At 54.0% G+C, this 21,217-nt stretch overlaps 1 protein-coding gene across 8 annotated transcripts in view; it reads left to right on the top strand.

Annotated features, from left to right (window-relative positions):
• Positions 1–469: 469 nt before the first annotated feature.
• ADCY1 (adenylate cyclase 1) overlaps positions 470–21,217 on the top strand; it is a 165,165-nt gene continuing 144,417 nt past the window's right edge. For all 8 annotated transcript variants that reach the window (XR_008383691.1, XR_008383693.1, XR_008383692.1 and 5 more), the window contains exons 1-2: positions 470–1,124; positions 14,610–14,759. Coding sequence is in view for 5 of the 8 variants with exons in the window: in XM_053609418.1 (XP_053465393.1) it covers positions 486–1,124; positions 14,610–14,759 (789 nt within the window). In the remaining 3 variants the exon portion in view is untranslated. The remainder of the gene's footprint in view (positions 1,125–14,609; positions 14,760–21,217) is intronic.

Raw genomic sequence — 21,217 nt, 5'->3', positions numbered from 1 at the left:
ATATTTCTCAGGATTTACACTCCCCCACACACACAAACCGGTGAATTTCACAGGATTCAGCATTTTTTAACGCCCCAGGAGAGGCCAAGGAGTCACTGTGCTTGGTGGGGAAACTGAGGCTTGGAGGGGCAAAGCTAGCGCTCTAGGTCATCGCTGCCCTTCTGGCGAGCAGGAATTCTGGGCGCAGAGTTGGGGCACAGGCTCTGTGCACCCAGGTCAGCGGTTCCCGGGGCTCGACTGTCGCAGCGCGGTAGCCGCCGAGAAACGCGGCCGGGGCGCGGGCGGGCCCCAGTGCGCAGGCGCGGCGGCGGGAGGGGACGCGCTCCGGGAGCGCGCGCGGGGCAGCCGGCGCCCCAACTCCGCCCGCCCCGCGCCCCGGCGCCTCGCCGCCCGCCGCCCGCCCGCCCCGGCGCCGCCGCCCGCGCCCCGGCGCCCCGGGCCGGCGAGGGGCGCGCCCGCGGCCGCGGCCGCTGCATGGCGCTGAGATGGCGGGGGCGCCGCGCGGCGGAGGCGGCGGCGGAGGCGGCGCGGGCGAGCCCGGGGGCGCTGAGCGGGCGGCCGGACCAGGCGGCCGGCGCGGGCTCCGGGCGTGCAACGAGGACTTCGCTTGCCCCGAGCTGGAGGCGCTGTTCCGCGGCTACACGCTGCGGCTGGAGCAGGCGGCCACGCTGAAGGCGCTGGTGGTGCTCACTCTGCTGGCGGGCGCGCTAGCATTGGCCGAGCTGCTGGGCGCGCCAGGGCCGGCGCCCGGCCTGGCCAAGGGCTCGCACCCCGTGCACTGCGTCCTGTTCCTGGCGCTGCTGGTGGTCACCAACGTCCGGTCCCTGCAGGTGCCCCAGCTGCAGCAGGTCGGCCAGCTGGCGCTGCTCTTCAGCCTCACCTTCGCGTTGCTCTGCTGCCCATTGGCGCTGGGCGGCCCCGCCCGGGGTCCCGCCGGGACCGCTGGGGGGCCGGCTACCGCGGAACAGGGTGTTTGGCAGCTCCTTTTGGTCACCTTCGTGTCCTATGCTCTGCTGCCCGTGCGCAGCCTGCTGGCCATCGGCTTCGGGCTCGTGGTGGCTGCCTCGCACTTGCTGGTCACAGCCACCTTGGTCCCCGCCAAGCGCCCACGTCTCTGGAGGACGGTAAGTCCTGCGGCGCGTGCCCCCTTCTGGTCTCAGACACACCTGCCCGGGAGGGACCAGGAGCATTCGGAGTCGGGCCCTTCCCCCCCCCCATCAGGGCGGGTGGGGAAACTGAGGCCCAGGCCGGGGGTGGTAGTGTTCAAGGTCACTTCAACGAGTTGAGGACGCAGTCAGGGCTGGCACCCTCGGGCCGCGACTCTCTTCAGAGTTACATTCCACAAAGCGCCCGTGGGCGTGGAGTGTGGAGATTGGAGACTGGCGTGGAGAGGAAAAAGACTGGCCCAAGGTCAGGCAGTTGGTGAGCCGCCAAGCGCTGACCAGAGGGGTCTGACACTCTTTTGATGCACTTGTCCCTCCAGAGGGACTGAAAGTGCGCGAGGAGCGAGGGCTCCGGTCGGGCTCCATAGCTCACAGTGCGCACAGCCTGAGGCTCCTCTCTCGCGCTCCCGGAGCGCGGGCAGGTCTTATCTCCCAGCCCCGCGGACCCAAGGGGTATATGTAGGCGGTAAGGAAGGACTCTGGCCCCTTCCGTCTCCCTGGTCACCCCATTGTGGACCTGGCTCCAGCCCAGAAGAAGCAGGGTTTGCCAAGGTCAAACAGTCTAGTCTTTGCCACCCTGGTTCCGAGGTCTCCCTGACCCTGCCTCCGCAGCTCCAGAACTTTGTCACTGTCTTCCCAGTCAGGTGGGTGAGACGGTTGCAAGGACGGAGACACCGTTGGCCTTCCTCAGGCTTTTTTCTGGGTCCCTGCTTCTCCATCTGCCAGAGGTGGAAGTGGACCTCGGGGGTTTTGTTCCTGGCTTTAGCCCCTTCCCCTAGCCCAACGCCCTTTGCGGAGCGGTGGTGGAGTGCGGCGGGAGGTATTGGACGGCGGCCCCCGCCCCACCCCCAGGGTATTCTTTCTGCCTCTGGCTGCAATTTGCCAGGAGGGTGGTACAACTCGGATGGGGTGGGGGAACCCATAGAAGGAAAGGAGACAGTGGTCTGAACAAATGGGAGAGAGAGAAGGGATCACAGGGAAAGCTGGGCAGAGGGAAACAGAGATTAGGGAAGAATAGCGGGGGTGGGGGGAGGGGGGAGTTTGGCCTGGGGGACCAATGGGACCAACACTCAAGGACCTAGGGAGGTGTCCCCAGACGGTGATGCCAGGGGGCAGCACACGCTCGGGGGGCGGGCACTGGATGCACAGCCCGGCACAGGGACGCGTATATCACTGGGCTTGTGTTTTAGGGCGAGAGAGAGACCAGCATGTGCTGAAACCCACGGGCAGGAGATGGGAGGAACGGAGGGAGTGTGTGGAGCTGAACTGGAAAAGAGGGGGTTGGGAGGTGGAAGAGAGAAAGAGAAGTAGAGGTGAAGGCCAGAGACAAAGAGGTTTGGATACAGGCAGGGAAAGGGGGAATAGCTGAGAGCTGCATGCCCCAGGGAGAGGAGGGCAGGGTTCTCCAGCAGACTCTTCCTCTGCCTCCTGTGGAAGCACATGGGCCTTGCCTGTCCCTTCTCAGGGGACAATCTGTACCTCCTCACCCCTCTAGGCGCCACATCCCTCTGTGTTTCACCTGGGCCTCATGCTGGTCCCCCATAGCCAAACTAGTATCCAAAAGAAGACTTCCTGCTCCTGCTAGGTGCCAGGGGCTGATCTTGGTCACCTGGCAAGCCCAGGGATCTTAGCCACACTGCATTCACCCTGTGTATACCAGGGAGTCAGCTGGTGCAATAAAAGGCTGTATTATTGTCTTTTCCTTTTTAAATAAAGAATTTTCCTATATAGCCTCTAGTCATTCCTTTTACAGAATTAAAGGTTAAAAAAGAGAGCAAGGCGAGAATCTGAAAAGGTGCCTCTGGACCTACAGAGAGCTCTGCCCCTCCCCTGGGATAACACAAACCCCTGTTACTGTGATTCCAGTGGGGGAAGGAAGCCATCCTAGGAGCAAGGATTCTTAGAGAGCTGACAGGTTTTCCTGCTACTAGCATTGACTTCCTGGGCAATAATAAATCCTTCCCTCGCCAAGCTTCATGTTCCTTTCCTTTTCAAAGGGCGTATCACCCCCACCAGGGTTGTAGTAAGTGTGAGAAGTTGTTGGAAATCTTCTGCCACTTCTAAATCATGTGGCCTCTTTAGAATGTTGTTATTCAAGTTCATGTGTCGGTCAATACAGGTTAGTAGTGATACTGATAAATACAGGGTGTCCATAAAGTTCATGTGCAATGTAAAATAGTGTGCAATTTAAAATTGCTCTGAAACTTCATGGACACCCTGTAGATAGTCAGCAATGCAGGGACACATACAGGAGGGGTCTAGGATCCCACAGAGATTCTCTCTCCTAATTAGAGAACCAGGAGTCTGGGAAGTCTGTCCTTAATGAGCTCTGCAATTTGGTACTTGAGACGAATGAGGAAGACGGTGTGCACAGTTAGGAAGCATTGCTGTTTCTGCTGCTCTTCAGTGTTACCACCCACCTGTCATTCAGGCCCCTGTCACTCGGCAGTGCAGTCACCTGCTGACAGTAAAACATCCTTAGTACTGAATTTTGGGCAGAAAGCAGCCATGCAGGCCATGGGGTGGATGCCCCAAAGAGGCTGAAAGACAGACTGAGGGATGTGAGGGAATCTGTGCAGGGATGGGGAACAGCAGGATGCTACTTCAGGATCTGGGGTCCTCATAGTGGCCTCCTGGTGCTGAGCCCAATGACAACACCAGGTACCTGTTGGCTCCAGAGTCAGGTTGACTCCTTGGACAAAGGGTCCCCTCCCTTCAGATCCCACTCTTTCTCTGAGACTTACATGCCTTCTTGTCAGGGAAATAGTCCTGAGGAAAGCCTGCATTCTGGACTGAGGCCTGGGTTCAGGTCCCTACTCCTTGCTATGGAGCAAGGCCCTGTGTTCTTTTTCCAGAGTCTCTGTCCCTCTGCAGGGAGGCCCTTGGGGTCTCCTGCAGCATTCCTGTGCCACTTCTGTGTCCATTGCTCAGAGGATGCAGTGAATGTGCTTTAGGGATCCCATTTCTCCTCTGTGGAACTCAGACCGGCCCAGAATTCTGGGAGGCATCAGAGAGAAGTCCGGAAGCCGGTGCCTGCCTGTCAGCACAGGTGGAATTCAGCAGCTATGCTCAGCGCCTCCTCCAGAGGATGTCCCTGAGCAGATAGTCTTTGGGGAAGACAGCTTTGAGCCCAGCACTGAGGAGGTGCCCATAAATATGTGCTCAGTGTTGGCCAAGACTGAATTCTTTCTCCTTTCCCAGTGCCTTGCTTTGGGGCCACTGGTTGTAGCTGAACAAAATACAATTCATTTGTCTTTAGCTGAGCAACTGTCAGACTGAAAGCATCCTGTTAAAGAGAACCCACAGCCTGCTCAGAGTCAGGAGTCAGGAGGTGGGGAGGCCCGCCAGGGTGGGCTGGAGAGCTGGGGTGGGGAAGGGGTCAGTGTCCAGATGTGGGGAATGGGGGAGAGGGGAGGTGTCAAACGTCTGGGCTGGGCCCCTAGTGATGCCACATACAGACTTACAGAGTACCAGAGGTGGCAGCTTGGGGAACAGGTGATGAGCTCCATGATGTTGGTACGCTCAGGGACCCACCCCTCAGGGGAAATAAAGGCAGGAATGTGCAGGGCGAGGTCATGCTTGACGGGCTGGTGGAATTTCTGGAGAAGTGAGGCCTGGACAGGGCTGGCTGCTGGGTCAGGGTCCCCACTCCACTTACAGAAGTCCCCCTCCTGCCAGACCTGGGAGGACAAGGGTGTATCATTTGCCACATGACACAGCCTCAGCCAGCTCCTAGTGTTCTCCCTGTGTTACCTTGCTTCACACAACGTGGAAATACCCATTATGTGGCCAGCGTTAGTTAGGATTATTGTATTCCTATTTAATTTTGAGGTCATAAGAGTCCATTGCAGTGAGCAGAATATGTGTTTTCAATTTGGTTGCTTATGATGTAAATGAATAAATGAAATATATTTCAGTTTCTGCCTAGTTATTAGCCATAGGCAGGGTAACAGAAAACATGATTGTCGCGATGGGAGTCAGCCGAAATTCTCCTGAGCAGCTCCAGTTCTGCCTGAGCTCTGGCGCAGAACCAGGAATTGCTCAGAGGTAAAACAACATAATCCCAGCGCGAAGAATCGCAGCGCACAGGGCCCTGGATGACCTGGTTGTTCGTGGCACAGCCTGTGACCCAGGTGTGTGTTGACAATGCCACACTGTATACCTTTTCATGCGTGCTGCGCCCTCTGCCCAACATGTCGTCTCCTACCAGCTGGATACTTGCTCTACTAGGGGAGTCTCACCCCAAGTGCCCTCCCCTCCACATCCCTCAGAGGGGGGCCTCTCTCCACTAGGTCCACCTCTTTTGCTATCCCCTCCCCCAGGCTGGACCTTCCCCTTGCTGGGCCCTACTCTTCTGGCCTGGTCCCTCCTCCCCCAGTGGCCCCTACTCCTCTCTTGTCCCCTTCTACAAGCTGGTCTCCAGCCTGGTCCTGTTACCATGGCTGTGCTCACCAGCCAGTGCATCAACCTGCCTTGGCTGATCTGAGTGCCTACAGGGACAGGGACAGGGTCAGGGTCAGAGTTAAGGCTGTCAGGGAGGGTAATAGGTGAGTGTAAGGGCTGAGCTGGGTGTGGAGTGGGCATTCCTGTCCCTGAGTGTGGAAAGAAGTGGAAGACAAGTGACTTCCTTGTCCTTGTCTGGACACTCTTCCTGAGGCCAGTCTTGTGACTGCCCTGGGCACTACCCCCACACTGCTGTGCTCCCCACTGCTGGCCTTGTCCTGCTACATTCACCTCTCCAGCCTCACTGCTCCCTCCAACTCCAGGCCCTGTATCCACTTATTACCCAGGCACCCACCCCCTAATTTTTCTCCTAGGGTGCCGGATTCCCTAGTTCCCTCTCCACAGCCCTGGCCCATTTCCCTTACACCGTCTGTGTCATGCTCCAAGGGCAGTGGACTCTAACTTTCATAGCTTCCAGAACTGCCCACGTCTGGGTGGTGGAATAAGGGTGAGTAGGAAATAGGTCTGGTCAAGGGTGGGAGAATCATCCTGGACGTTGGCCCAGGGCTCCCACCTGCGCCGCCTGTGAGGTGGAGTCTGGGTGCTCCTGTCTGTGCTCCCCACACTGTGCCCAATAGGAATTACTGCGGAAGGAGTCCCAGACTGTGCCTGTGTTGGAGTCTAGTCCCACTGATGGACAGTGGGCTGAGGGCTGGGTAGGCCCTGAGAAGGGCCTTTGAAGTCCTCAGAAGAGCTTGAGCAGAGGTGATGGTGAGGAGTCTGCAGCTGCTGGGGCTGCTCATGCTTCCCTGGGATAGTTCCCATGATCTGACAGTGTTTGGGTGCCAGACGGAGCTGGGGACAGGAGGGGGACAAGACTTCTCCATCACCCGAAGGTTCCAGTCCGTGGGGGAGAAACTGGTCAGTAACTGGGACTACAGCCCATGCTGGGTGGGACGTTTGTTTCACCTTTAAAGATGTGCATTGGGGACACACCAGACAGAACAGCTGGTGGCAGCCCCCCTGAGCAATGGATGCTCAGCCTAGACCCCAGGCCCAGGCCCAGGGGCTGCTGGAGTTGAGAGAGGGGCAAAGCCACACGGAGGATGTGTCCCTTCTGAGCACAGTGTGGACCATGGTCTCAAAGAGGGAAGGAAGAGTGAGCCTGAGGCGCTAGGAGGAAACCAGAGGTGACCACTTAGCAGGCATTTGTGGGAGATGTCTGCTTGCCACTGTCCCCACCTGCTGTCAAAGCTGTCAGAGTGCCCTTTCCAGGAGCTCACGGTAGTTTTAGATCAATGTCCCTCTTTTGTCACATTTCTGAGCTCTTGAGGGCCAGAGTCTCCTTGGGTTGATGGAAGTACAGTGGAGTGGCTCACATGCCCAGAAACATCCTTGGACCATTTCCTAACTCAGAGGGGAGCCTGTGGGTGTGTAGTATGTGACCTTGGGCACAAGATGATCCCCAAGCTGCAGTCTCCCCCGTTGTCAGTGGGAACAGTAGCTCCCTCCTGTGCCTTTGTGGAACAGATGCACCTTCCAGCTACTGTGTATGGATTATCCCTGGGAGGTTCTCCTGTCCTCCCTGCACTGTTCTGTGCTCGGGGACACAGGAGCTGCCTTTTACTGTCATTAGTTGTATGGAGCCAGTGACCTCCTACTTGATCCCCCATTAGTGAGCCTAAAAAGTCAAAGCGAGGTGCTGGTCTTGATCAAGTGTTAGAGGAGACAAGAGCTTTGTTCATGCTGAGTGTTCTCGGCCAGCTGGCCCCTTTCCAGCCAGTGTTTCCAGTCCCAAGCAGCATGGGGGCTGAAGGATCAGGGCCAGGGCTCTGGGGTGGGAGAAGCAGCCTGGCCACCCAGCCCCTTACATGTGACCACTGGGTAAGGGAGACCCTATTCCCTTGGCCACTGGCTCCTCCCTGTATCCTCAGGGGCTGAGTAATGGGAAGAGACTTTCTCCACTCTCTAGGGCACTGTTTTAGCATGTTTGAGGGTGTGATTTGTATCCATATGCTCACATACATGTGCACACATGTTCACTCACACACACACATGCACACACGCTCACATATAAACATACACCCCACACATGCACACACAAACACTCCCACGTGCATATCCTCACACTCATTTTCATATACATGTTCACACAAGTATGCACATACACATAAATACACTCCTCAGTGCACACTCACACTCATACATGCTCAGATCCACCCACACAAACCCTCCCGCATGCACTGTCACACTCATTTTTATACTTACAGCTAGCTCCCACATGCACACGCTCAATGCACTCATAAATGCACACTCACCCACTTATATACACAAATACTAATGCACACTCACGCACACATAATCATACCCACATGCACTTTGTAAACTAATGTACACTCGCACATGCTCACACACTCACCACACTTATCATTTGTACCTCTTTCTGGGTAGACATGCCATCCTGGTCTCTGAGTCTCAGCAGTGCCCTGGCAGAGGGCCCTGCACCTCCAGCTCCACGACCTTTGGTACCCTCAGAGTCTGGCGTGTGAAGTGAGACTAGGCTTCAGGAGTGAGGGCTGGTGGGAGGGTGGGCATGTCCACATGGAACTAGACAGCTGCGGGGGCAGTGACCAGGCTGGGACCCCAGAGCCCTTGGCAGGGGAGGGAAGGGGGCTTTCCACCACTCAGTCTCGTCCCCCTCCAATACAGGCCAAGGCCAGCACTTGGGCTCAGGCAGCTCCTCCACCTCCCCATTCCTCCTGTCCTCCTTCCTCCCAGCCTTCTTGCTCTGTCCCCTTTAATCCTTCAGCATCCTGTGCCCTCTTCAGGGCTGTCTGGGCCCCTTTCTCAGTGTGGCGTGGGAGTCTTCTGGGTTACATTGCTAAGGGGGCCCCACCTCTCCCTCCTGCCAATGCACTTTTCCTCCTGCCCTGTGTAGTCGCCAGCCCCAGGAAGGAGTGTAGGGCATGGGGGATTCCCTGGGCAAGGAGGACGGAAGCTCTCCTAGCACCCCAGCTCTGGCCTTGTGGCGAAAGCAGCACAGGCCCTGGAATGGTGCCCTCTCCCTAGATTAGAAGGACAGCGGCGGGATCTGCTTTGATCTCCAGGCTTCAGTGTTTCCTGGAAGCCAGAAGGGGGCTGCTCTGAAGTCCTGGTGGATGTGCTGGAGCTCGGGTCTCCCTCTCAGGGAGGTTCAGATGGTCACTGTGTCATTCATTGATCCTCCGGGCAGGGATGTGTTAGGCATGTGTGGAGTAGCGCAGCTTCGATGCAAGCTGTCCCCAGGGTGCTCAGCTGCCTGGGGACTTGCATCTGTCTTCCTGATTTCTCTGCCCTTCTCTCCCCTTTCCCCCTGGTATCTTTCTCTATGACACTGTTTCCTCTCTCCCTCTTATCTGAAGATTGGGGAGGAGAGGCCAGGCGTGCAGGAGAGGGGCACTGTGAGGAGCAGGCTGCCCAGGGTTTCCCCCTTAGAACTGAGCTGCCAAGGGCTACCCAAGAAGCCATAGGTCCCCATGGGAATCTGTTCTGGGTCTGGTGACCATAGGTTCACGTATTAGAAACTGGCCACAGGCTCGGTGCCCATAGCACAGTGAGTACAGTGCTGGCCACGTACACCGAGGCTGGCAGGTTCAAGCCCAGCTTGGGCCTGCTAAACAACAGTGACAACTGCAACCAAAAAGTAGCCAGGCATTGTGGCGGACGCCTGTAGTCCCACCTAATTGGGAGGCTGAGGCAAGAAAATCACTTACGCCTAAGAGTTGGAGCTTGCTGTGAGCTGTGATGTCATAGCACTCTACCCAGGGCGACATAGTGAGACTCTGTCTCAAAAAAAAAAAAATAAATAAATAAATAAAAGAAGAAACTGACCATAGAAACTCAGGGAGAGCCTGACAGATACTTTAAAAACTTGTTTTAATTTTATATTTATTATGGAAATTTTAAAAAATACACAGAAGTAGAGAGACAGCTCAGTGATTCCTTGAGTACCTGTTTCCAGCTCCTACAATTATCAGCATTCTGCAGGTCCCCTTCCAAATGATGCTAATTCTAAAGCACTTTTATTAACAAAAGCTAACAAGCAATTATGTTAATTTAAGAGCTCACTTATGTGCAGTATTGAAGCAGCAGCCATGGTTTAGAGAGAGAATGATGTCACAGCCAGCTCCCAGCCACCGTCCAGCACCACGCCAGGTCACTGAGGCCTCACTTGGAGAGGAGGGCAGAAGGGCCACCGCATAGACCAGATGCTTAGGAAATGACATGGCCCAATGGCAGTTCCTGCATTTATCAACAAGAATATGGCCAGAGCTGGGCAGGAAGTGCATGAGGGGTCAGCTCCTTCGCTGGCCTGTGACCACAGGTTCCTGTGAGAAGGTCTCCCAGCGGGCCCTGCATCCACACCTTCGTGCTGTCTTCCAGAGGAGGCTGTTTGTAGGGCAGCCTGGCAGCAGTTCTTCTATCCCCATGGGTAGCTCGAATGCCACCTAGGCTCAGTGTCCTGTGCTGGGGCAGCCCGGGTGGCAGCAGGTTGAAAACAGGAACAAGTATAACAGAGACTTTTTTGTACACAAGAGGGCTGATCTTGGATTATCACAGGTGAGGGGACCATCCAGTGCAGTCCAGGGGTCAGAAGGCTGCTCTGTGAAAGGAGGAGCACCTTGTCTGGCTGAGGCTGCTGTGAGGGGCTCGTGCCTGAGAGCACGCTCTGCCCAGGGCTGTGTCCTGGCAGGGCTGGGCATGTGATCCTGTGCATGTGCACGCATGTACATATGTGTGCTGCATGCCCTGTACACGGGAGGAGGCATGGTGAGTGACAGGGTCAGAGGAAAGCCCGGGGCTTGGCAGTCCCCAGTGGGCTAGGGAGTGGGGCTCTGCCCAGAGCTGGGGTTGTTGAGACGGTCTGCCTGAGGGGGACTCTTGCTGCAGCCAGGTTGTAGGTGGTGTGGGACAGTGGCGTGGAGAGACGTGTGTGGCATGGGGCTGTCAGATAGGAACGGATGAAGGCATGAAGAAGTCAGAGAGAGGTAGGCAGCGGACTTGCGGGTTCTGGCTTGGGCAGTGGCAGCTGTCTCCAGACATGGCTTGGGGGAGGTGAGGTAGGTATCCGGGGGTGTAGGATGATAGTGTCAGATCGGACAGAAGTTTCTGCAAGGACTGTGGGGTATCTCCGGGAATGGGTCTCAGGGCTCCTGAAGGATGCTAGTCTAGTAACTGAGGGTAACATCAGCCCGGTAACCTCCCCTCCCCGCCTGCAGTGAGAAGCCTTTTCCTGCCATGTGTTCAGGTGGTGCACAGGAGAGTAGAAATGCCCCAAGGCTTGCAGACAGGCCCCGCTTCCTCAGGCTGCCTCCCGGAGCATGCCAGGGCTCAGCCTTCCTCAGCCCTGGTTCCCAGGCAGCCCTTCTCTTCTCCGGCTGCTCAGTCTCCTGGAGGCTTCTCCAGGGTGTTTCCAGGTGCTGGTTCTGGGTGCTCTTTTCTGGGTTACTTCTTAGATCTCTATGATAAGCTCAGATGGTAGGTTATGATTGTCAGCTATCTGCCCATCAGACAGAGGGAGAGAATGTGGCTCAGAGAGGTGGTGCAGGGAGAAGGCAGGGGTGGTGCAGGGTGTGGCCCTGGCAAGGAGACCTTGGCTGGGATGAGGGCCAGTGAGTGTGTCCAGACTGCAAGGCCAGAATCCCACTCCCCCCACATTCCCTGCCAGAGAGAGGCAGTGTGTGGCCCTGGTATGTGGTTGGTGGGTGTGGTGGGAGAGTGTGGGTGGCCTGGACCAGGCTGCTTCCTCTGCTTCAGGGGTGTACAGCCAGCGGGGTGGGGTGGGACTGAGGCTTTCCCTCTCCTAGGATCCTGCGGCCACTAGGCCTGGGTCTCTAGGGAGCTCCTGGTGATCCTGGCCCACATCTTTTGTCCTGTCAGACGTGCTAAGCCACATCACCACCATCTTGTACTGGGCCAGGCATTTTGGGGATCCAAATACCCCTTTGGCCGTGAGTTGCGAGCACTTCCTGGGAGAATCAAGAGTCCCAAACCCTGGGTTGGTGTGTTTGCATCGGCAGATGCCATTGGTGGGTGAAGATGCTGGGTTTGGGAAGATGTGGGAGCACCTGGCCTGGGTGGGAGAGCCCTGGCTTCTGGATAGGTGAGGGGCACAGTCCTTCCCTAATCTCCTTTCCCTCACAGTCCCTCGTCAACAGCCCCTTGATGGGTTTTCCTGAGCAGAGGCAGCCCTGGCTCACAAAGGGGTTTGGCTGAGGAGCCTTTCGGGGCCCTTGGGGGTCTGAAGATTCTCACAGGAGAGTCAGTTTTATCGATGAGGGTACCCTTCAGATATCCTAACAGCAGTCCTTGAAGGTCCCCATTTTAGCCCAGACAGACTTGTCACTCATAGAAATAGGGAGTTGAGCTAATGGGGAGAGCAGGGCAGTGTTTCCCTGTAAGCGGGGCCTCCCCAGGGGCTCGGGGAGCTCTCAGGGCACCTCTGTGCAGGACAGAGATGAGGGGCCCAGCAGCCCTCCTTGGAGCCCCCATGGCCTGCCACCCATGCGGAAGGGTTATGATGCACACGGGAGGGGCAGGCATCTTGATGAGATGCCCCAGCAGCTGTTCTGTGTCCCCTCCAGTGAATCCTTTGCCATGTGCTTGTAAATCTAAGCCCATTGTATTCTGGGAGGAAACCATGGTAGAAAGGAAGCTAAGATGTGGACAGTCTCAAAGGGAGGTTTTGTTTGTAATTACAGGTTTTATTTTAAAGGAGGGTGGTGGACTCCCATGCTGGGCCCTCCTTGGCCATACCAGCTCAGCTCTCATGGCTCCAGTACCCCATGCATGACACCAGCTCCCTTCTGCAAGCCTGACCCTTTCCACACATCCAGGTGTTTGGTGATTCTGAGCACAGAACATAGCCTCACGTGCTGTGTATCATGTGCATGGACAAAGCTAGATCTAAATTATATCCACTCCATGATCACAGCTCCAGAAAGAGCATCAAGAGAAGAGATAAATGGCCAGTGTTTGTGTCATATGGAGATACTGAGGGTCATAATGAAGATTCAGGATCCCAGGGCCACCATCCTATTGGATACCTTGCTACCTTCTCCAGCCCCCTCACAAGTGATGGACAGCCCAGAGGCTGTGGTCAGGGTGGTGCCACCCAGGAAGGATGACTTACGGCCCTTCCCAGCATGTGGTGTTTAGTGCCGCTGGCCCCACCTCGCAGTCAGGTGGGTGGGTGTGTCTGCCTTGTCTGTGGGGTGCTGCACCGGTCAAGGGTCAGGTCATCTGTGGGAGGCAGAGGATGGCTGTCCACTGGGTCCCTGCAGATTGCTGTCACCTCCTGGAGATTGGCTCTGATGTTCTAGGTTGCATGTGGCCCTTGGGCATGAGTTTGTTTTCAGCCTGCTGATGGGCATGTCTTTGAGGCCATCTCACACACCTCAAGTTCAAAGGTGCCAGGATGTGTCCTCTCCCTGTGGAGCTTGCTCTCTGTGGCCCCTGAACCCTGCTGGTCCCAGCTCTTGCACCTGCTCCCTAACCCGGCATCCAGTTGGGAGCCAGGTGCCTTCAGGTCTTCCTCCACAAGCTGCGTGGGGGCTTCCTTCTTGAGGCCTGTCCTTGTCCCCATGTGAGCAACATACCTGTACGTCCTGTCTCGCAGCCCCACCTCTGGACTCTTGTGGGAGGTTCCCGTCAGTGATCTGTTGCTCACCCGCCGCTGTGTTTGTTTTGTTCTCTACTTTCTGTTTGACAGTGTGCAGCACACATTCATGTTTAATCCATGCGGAGCGGTGACAGCTGGAACCTGCAGGTTTCTGCCTCCTGGGGCAGAGGTAGAAATGCCTGGGCTTAATCAGACATAGAAATTCTCCAATTGTGCAGCTGCAGAGGGAAAGCTGGCTCATACAATGCTTATGAACTACAGCCCCATCTCAGGGCCCCTGATGGGATGTGCCGAGGGCCTGTGTGCTTCGTGAAAGGCCCCTCCATCCAGTCCTGGGTCCAGTGGTCTGTGAGATGTGGGGATGGACCAGTGGGGAGGCCGGCTGGGGGGGGGCAGTGGGCAGTGGGTGCAGAGAGAGGCACTGTGTCCGGCCTGTGTCCAGGACTGATTCTGTTCCTGAGCCTCGAGTTTGAGACCACTGCTGGCCCTGGCTCCTCAGCCTGGGCTCTTCATCTGTCTCATCCACCAGATGTGGGGCAGAACCTAGGAGCTCAGGTGTCTGGTCTGGAGATGGTGTTTCCCAGTCTGGTGCTGGTGCTTACTTCCGCTCAAAACTGAAAAAGAAAAAGCTTTTTTCTTTGGTCAACTTATCTTTCACTGAATCTGGAGCATTCCTCTGTGTGAACACTCTTCTCATTGATATATTCTAGGTGTGTGGGTTTCGTAGGGCTGCCATAGCAAGTTGCCAGAGACCGGGCAACTCAGACCAGGCAACTCAGACCAGGTAAACTTAAACAACAGAAACTTACTCTCTGTAGTTTGGAGGCTGGAAGGCCCAGGTCAAGGTGCTGGCAGGGCTGGTTTTTCCTGACGTCTCTCTCCTGAAGTTGCAGATGGCTGTCCTCTCCTTGGTCCTCACCTGATCATTCCTCTGTGTGTCTGGATCCCAATCTCCTTTTGTATAAAGACACCAGTTATATTGGATTAGTTTCACTTTAACTTAATTCCTTCTTTGAAGACCCCGTCTTCAAATACAGTCACATTCCAAGGTCCTGGGGGTTAGGACTTCAAAGCACAAGTTTTGAGGGACCCAAGTCAGCCGTGACACCAGTCCTGGATGCTCTTTGATAACTTGACATGCTGTCACACGTGCTGCCGGCCCAGACTGGATGAGGGTGAGCTTGTTGCCCCCGTTAGTGCTGTGCGAGTCCAGCCATGTGCTGTGGGCCTAGCTGGTGCAGGTGGGGGCCCTGCAGCCATGCTGTGGGGGAGCACCCATTGTGTTTGCTCTCTGGACAGCCTGGCCATCGGGCCCCACACGCTGCCGCCTTCTCTCCCTGCAGCTCGGCGCCAACGCCTTGCTCTTCTTCGGTGTGAACATGTACGGGGTCTTCGTGCGGATCCTGACGGAACGCTCACAGAGGAAGGCATTCCTGCAGGCCCGGAGCTGCATCGAGGACCGGCTGAGGCTGGAGGATGAGAACGAGAAGCAGGTCAGTGCATGGGCCAGTCTGACACTGGCCACGATGCCAGGGGTCCACGCTGGAGTCTGGGGCTGTGGAGGAGATGCCCTGAGCTTTATAGTGATTAAATAGATGGGCAGCCCAGCCCTGCTGCCTGGAGGGGCTGCCTGAGTGGCTCTAGAGAGATGGGATGGTGCTGGGATGGAGCTGTTCTGGGCGTGGGCTTTGGGTATGTTATCTTCCTGATGCAGCTGGAGATAGATCCTGGCAGTGCCTTGGGTGAATGTGACTGTGCAGCTGGCCCTGACCCACTGGGCTGGGGCTCCTGGCAGCCCCAGCCTCAGCTCGGCGTGGCCAACCCTGGAGCATGCCAGCATTTCTAGGGTGTGGAGGTGTCCCTGTTGCCCTGCAGATGTAGAGGAATCACATTGGTCGCGGTGGTGGCCACAGCAGCACAGTTGTGAGGACCTTTCTTGGACTTACCCCGAAGCTGGAAGATCAGTGTGAGCATCATCCGCATTCCCAGGATGAAGCAGCCATGTGGGAAAACACGGTGGCTTGGAGGGAGCCCCACCTGGGTTCCTCTGTGACTCATCCTCTGTGTGTCCTTCCCTATTGCCCAGGGCCTGTGCCCCCAGGTGGGCTGAGAAGTGAGGATCCAGGGGCTCTGGTGTGGCTTGGTGCATTCCAGGCACCTTCACTGGAAGGAGCTGGACTCTTTTCCCAGCCTCGGGGCTCACGGGCCCATGTGACACTACCCTGCTGAGGTCTCAGTCTTGTGCTGTGCTATTGGTGGGACACACAGCATCTATTTCTTGGCCAGATTTATTCTGCTCTTACTGTGAATACAAAATATTGTTATAGAGACTATAAATTTGAAAACATACACATTTCTTGTCATTCATAGACATTGCAGTGATTCCTAGTATTTGCACAAAGGAAGGACATAGTTGAGAATAGATCACATTTCTCCAGTATTCTCATCCACATGTGTGTTTAGATTGTGCACACGTTGGTGCGTGTGAACATGTGGGAGCACACGTCCATGTGGATGGCTACATGGGCGGGATGGTACGTGATGCGTGTATACGTATATGTGCGTACTCTGGGGGATATGCATATATGGATATGTGCACATTTGCCTCTGTCTCTACATGTATGCACACGCGTGTCTATGAATGTGCATGTGCGTGATATGCATGCTCATATTTATTTATGGTTTTGTGTTCACGTGGCTTTGTGTGTTTGGGCACACCTCTGTGTCTGTGTATGTGTGTGTGTGCCTGTACATGTCTGTCTGAGGGTAAGTGAGGACACATGTATGTGCGTTGGCGTGTATGTTGTATGTAAGTGTGTAGGAGTCTGTGCGTGCATCTTCCTAGACTGTCCTGAGCATTTTCTTCCAGACCAGAGCCATCAACACTGGCAGAGATAGTGCTTTGTACTGTCTAAGAGGTGTTTGACCTTATTTTTGTTATCTCCACAGAATCCCAGAAGTGAATCTTTGGAATCCCCATTCCCCACCTAAGTACACCCTGTGTATGGTGAAAGCAAAGTCTGCTTTTTTTTTTTAAATTTATTTTTTATTAAATCATAGCTGGGTACATCAATGTCATCATGGGGCACCATACACTGGTTTTATAGACAGTTTGACGCATTTTCATTACACTGGTTAACATAACCTTCCTGGCATTTTCTTAGTTATTGTGTTGAGATATTTGTATTCTACATTTACTGAGTTTCACGTGTACCCTTGTAAGATGCACCGCAGGTGTAATCCCACCAATCACCCTCCCTCCGCCCATCCTCCCCCATCCCTCCCATCCCTTTCCCCCTTCCCCCTATTCTTAGGTTGTAACTGGGTTATAGCTTTCATGTGAAAACCCTAAATTAGTTTCATAGGAGGGCTGAGTACATTGGATACTTTTTCTTCCATTCTTGAGATACTTTACTAAGAAGAATATGTTCTAGCTCCATTCTTGTAAACATGAAAGAGGTAAAGTCTCCATCCTTCTTTAAGGCTGCATAATATTCCATGACTGCTTTTGTGGGCTGTGTTTGCGTGTACTTCTCCATCATCCTTTTCTTTCCCCCTCTTTTCCCACACACTCCTTTCCCACTTTCTCTGTGTTTGCCTGTTTTCGTTTCTTTCCTGACTTTGGCTTGTCTCTCCGATGGACTGTCTTACCTCCTGGTATTTGCTAGTCTAGATATTGCAGCTTAATGTGCATCATTTCCCTTGGTTTTATAGCAGCTCTGTGAGAAAGGGATTATTTTCTCAGCTCTATGGATGAGGAAGTCCAGGCTCGCAGCAGCTCAGAGACGCTCAGAGACGCGTCCACCTTCTAACTGCAGAGCCCACGTTCTCAGGCAGACAGTTTCCAAAAGGATAAAATTCACCCAATCCCGTTAACCGTGCTGAATGCTGTTGATTTTTAAGGGTTAGCCTTTATGCATATTCCCCCCAAATCATTGCCATTTGTGTATGTAATATTATTTTCTATATTTTGACTTAGCAGTTTGCGCACAAGTCTCCACTCATTACAAATGTGATTTAAAACAGCTGCTTATTCTCCCCTAGTATCTGTCGCCACCGTGTTCTCAGCATCTCACAGTCAGACACCATATTCTAAGGAAGTTTTTTCTTCACGCACATGTTTATTCCTTTAGACATGAAGTATTCCCTGAGTCACATTTTCAGGAATATAAATATGAAATCATTTCTTTCCTAAGTTCTTGGGGCATTTCCCCAAACTTGTGTTCCTTCATTGGCTTATGAGCAATGTCATCACACTCGGCTCTCTGTCATAGTGCTGTGCTATGTGGGGCCTGGGGCTGCCCACACCAGCTGCACAGGGGAGCCTGTGGGTGGGAAAGCTCCAGGGGGGCCCTTGTGACTGTGGGGGTTCTGTTGAGCTGCCTGGTGTCTGATATCTCTGTTTCTCCCCCACCTTCTGCTTCTGTCTCTGTCTCATTCCTACTGTTTTCTCCTTTGTGGCTTATCCATTCCAACCGTTTGGCAGTTGGATGAGCATCTCCCTGTACAACCCAGGGACCCTTTGTGTTTCCCTAAGTTTGTTTCTCTAGCATTGCTTTTCTTTGCATAAAAGTCAATCTTTTATATTTTCACACGGATCATTTTCCTTTGTGATTTTTCTCTCGCTTCCACTCTGAGCTAAGTTTTGATGCCCTGTTGCTGAATGAGAATGCAACTTTCATTGTTCTCTTGCACCTTTGGGGTTGTATCACACCACAGCTGTCTTCCTAGGTGGGCTGGGACCTGGGTCTTCCTTGCCTCCTATGACCATCTTCAGCACAGGGGGCCTGTCTTTGGGATTTGGAAGGGAACACTCAGGGCCCAATGGGATCCTGCTGGCTCTCAGAGCTCTCAGATATTGGGCCCATCAGGGTCTGCCTGGGGACCACCTGGTCATCGAGGGGGCCGGGAGGTGTCTGTGACAACTCTGCCCAGGCCTCCCCAGTGTCAGTATGAACTTCAGCCTCTTGAGTTACAGGTGGGGGACTCTCTACCTTACAGCTAGTTGTGATCATCTACATTTCATGTTTCAATTCTGATGGTGACACAGTTCCATTAAGTACCTGCCTCTAGAGTCTTGGTCAGTTACTGAGACTGTTATGGCAGCATGTTGGGTGGTAGGAGGAGATCCGGGGGGTGCACAACAGTTCTGAGAAGGGATCTGGGGTGTGCATTTATTTCTGGGAGGAGATTCAGGGGACACACCTTGATTCTGGGAGGGGATCGGGCAGATGTACCCAGGCCTGGAGGGGATTCTGGCGGCATACATCCCATTTCTAGGAGGGGATCTGGTGGCATGAACCCCAGTCCTGGGAGGGATTCTGGATAGATATGCCCCAATTCTGGAAGATGGCTTGGGGTGATGCCCCCACTTCTGAGAGAGGAGCTGGGGGTTACACCCCAGTTCTGGGAAGGATTCTGGGTGTCATTGGCAGGACGGATGGAATAGAGGGCTTAGTTCACCTGTGAGGCTGGATGATGTGGGCTGAGCGAGGTGGAGTTGAGAGGAGCCTGGGCAGGCTCTTGAGCTGGGTGTTCCAGTGCTCGGTCCTCTGAGAACAACATTGAATGTGTTGTGGCTTCAGCTGGAAGGAGATGGCTGTGACAGGTGGCGAGGTGGGCAGGCCTGGCTCCTGTGTATCTGTGATCAGGGACAGCTCTGCACGCACTGGCAGGTGTGTGCACTGGACCATGTTGGAGGAGAGCCCCTGACACTGCAGGAGAGTGACGCCATAGTCACATCCTGAGGCTAAATGCACAGGTGAGAGCCAGGGGCAGGGTAGCAGACACACTGGGCGGAGTGGGGTGAGGCTTTCTTATCCCCGGGGATGAACGTGTAACCCAGAGGTTCTGTGGCTGGAGCTTTGTGAGCAGGGAGAGGATTGTGCTCAGTTCACAAAGGAAGACCCAGAAAACACCTTCTCTTAGAGATGTGCCTGCCAGATAGGCCTGGGCTTTGTGGTCACCACTGCCACCCTGGCCCGGGGGAGGCTAGGGTAGGGCAGCACTGTTCTGGAATGAAGACTCCCAACCCTAAGCCCCCTGGTCTTGTCCTAGGTCAGCCCAGTTTGGCCTGGCTGGGAAGTGAAGGAACAGGTGAAGTGGCCGTGGCAGCAGGGCTGTTGTCCAGGGTTCCTGGACAGTGCTGTGGGTGTAGGCCACACTCTTAGGCTCCTTTCTACGCCATCTACACCTTGAGTGCCTTGTTCCCCAATGCCAACAACATTCTCACCCAGTTTGATAGATTATGTTCTGACACTAGTAGTTGAGTATGCTTCACCTTGAGCCTTGTGGATATCAGAGTCTTGTTGGTCTTTCCCAGCCAGGGCCATCCCTGGGTGTTCTGTGCCTACTTCGTGTAAGTTTTGCAGTGGCCCATGAGGGAGGCGACAATTGACAGCCACCAGAGCCTTCAGCCTCCCCTCCTTTACTGTGTAGTGCCAGTAGCCCTGTGGTTGCTCTGAAGAATGTGGGAGGCTTTCTGGGGCCCTGCCTGCTCCCGCTGAGGCAAGCAGGTGTCTCCCTGCACCAGCCCCGGAGGGCCATCAACACTCCCACAGGGGAGAGGGCGGAGGAACCCTCCTTGTCTTCCCTTGGACCTTTCCAGGGAAAGCCCTGGAATAAGAGATGCTGAAGGAGAATGGTAGGGTCAACAGGTTCGTCTGTTCCATTACACCACTTATTATGTGTCTAGAAGGTTCTCTGCTATACTCAGGACAAAGTTACCTGGATTGCCAGTACGCCTGAGGCTGATTTCTTTGAGGGGGATTTTGATTTGCTAAAATGACTCCCCTTCTCTACAAAACACAGCACAGGAACAGAAGAAAGGGGCAGCCTTAGCCAAGGTCCCCTACCCCGCTACAGAGTCTGGACAGAATTGAAGGTTCCCTTGCAAAGATGTTCTTCCTGAGTTGTTAGATTTCTTTAAAATCAATTTCAGTTCTCTGTACGTATCATGGTTAAGAATATAAGGAGTTTATTCTGGTTTATAAATTTGAGAACTGGGACTCTCAGAATTTAAATAACTTAGGAAAGATAGCAGAGTGAATAACAATGTAGCCAGTAGCAGAGCCCAGGTTCTGCCCTAGATCTCCCAACAGAACCAGCTGGGACCTATTTCCTCCCATCAGGGTCACAGCCTGCTTGTAGAAAAAACACTCCTGGAAAAGAAAAACACTGGCACAGATGTTTTAGGTTTACAAACACCAGAGATAAAATGCTCCAAAGGTGTGTGGAAGGAGGGTTCTTTTAACAGTACTTTTTCTGTTTCTGAACAAAAATGTCAAAAGTTGGTTCTTTGAAATAGAAAAACTCTAGGGAGACTGATCAAGAAAAAAGAGAACAGACACAGATAAGGAGCTTGAGCGGCAAGAACGGGCTGGCTGTGGATAAAAAGGGATTAAAATAGATAATAGGAAAATGCTAAGAATAATTTTATGCCAGTGTATTTGAAAAAGACAAAATGGATGAATTCCCAGAAAGCATCAGTTACCAAAGATGATCCTTGAAGAAAAAGAAAGCCTGAAAAATCCTATAATCATTAAAATATTAACTCGGTAATTTACAAGCTTACCCAAAAGTAAACAGCAGGCCCAGATGGACTTACAGATGAGTTATGCAAAATTTTAAGGAAAATGTCATTCCAATGTGATCTGCCACAGCGAGAAAACTCTGAGCTCAGCTTGGGCTGCTTGTGATTGTGGAGGACTGAGCTTGGATTCCCAACTCTAAGACAGGAAAGTCATGTGGACAAGCTGGAAAGCCAATTTCTTAGTCTTGTTTCCATTAGCAGTTTGGCCCCAGACCCTTTGCTTGTTGCTCAAGTGAATGGGGAGGGGGCCAGCTGGGTGCTCAGTCCCCTTGCCCTGTTGCTGTTTAGTGCATGGGATTCTAGGAGCACAGGGCAGGGTGTGCTGCCTGGTTAGGGATGACATTTAAGTCTCTGTGGTTG

The sequence above is a fragment of the Nycticebus coucang genome, chromosome 11, assembly GCF_027406575.1.
Source record: "Nycticebus coucang isolate mNycCou1 chromosome 11, mNycCou1.pri, whole genome shotgun sequence".
Lineage (NCBI taxonomy): Eukaryota > Metazoa > Chordata > Mammalia > Primates > Lorisidae > Nycticebus > Nycticebus coucang.
Note: the sequence above shows the minus strand (reverse complement) of the source record. Positions and strands in the feature narration are given on the sequence as shown.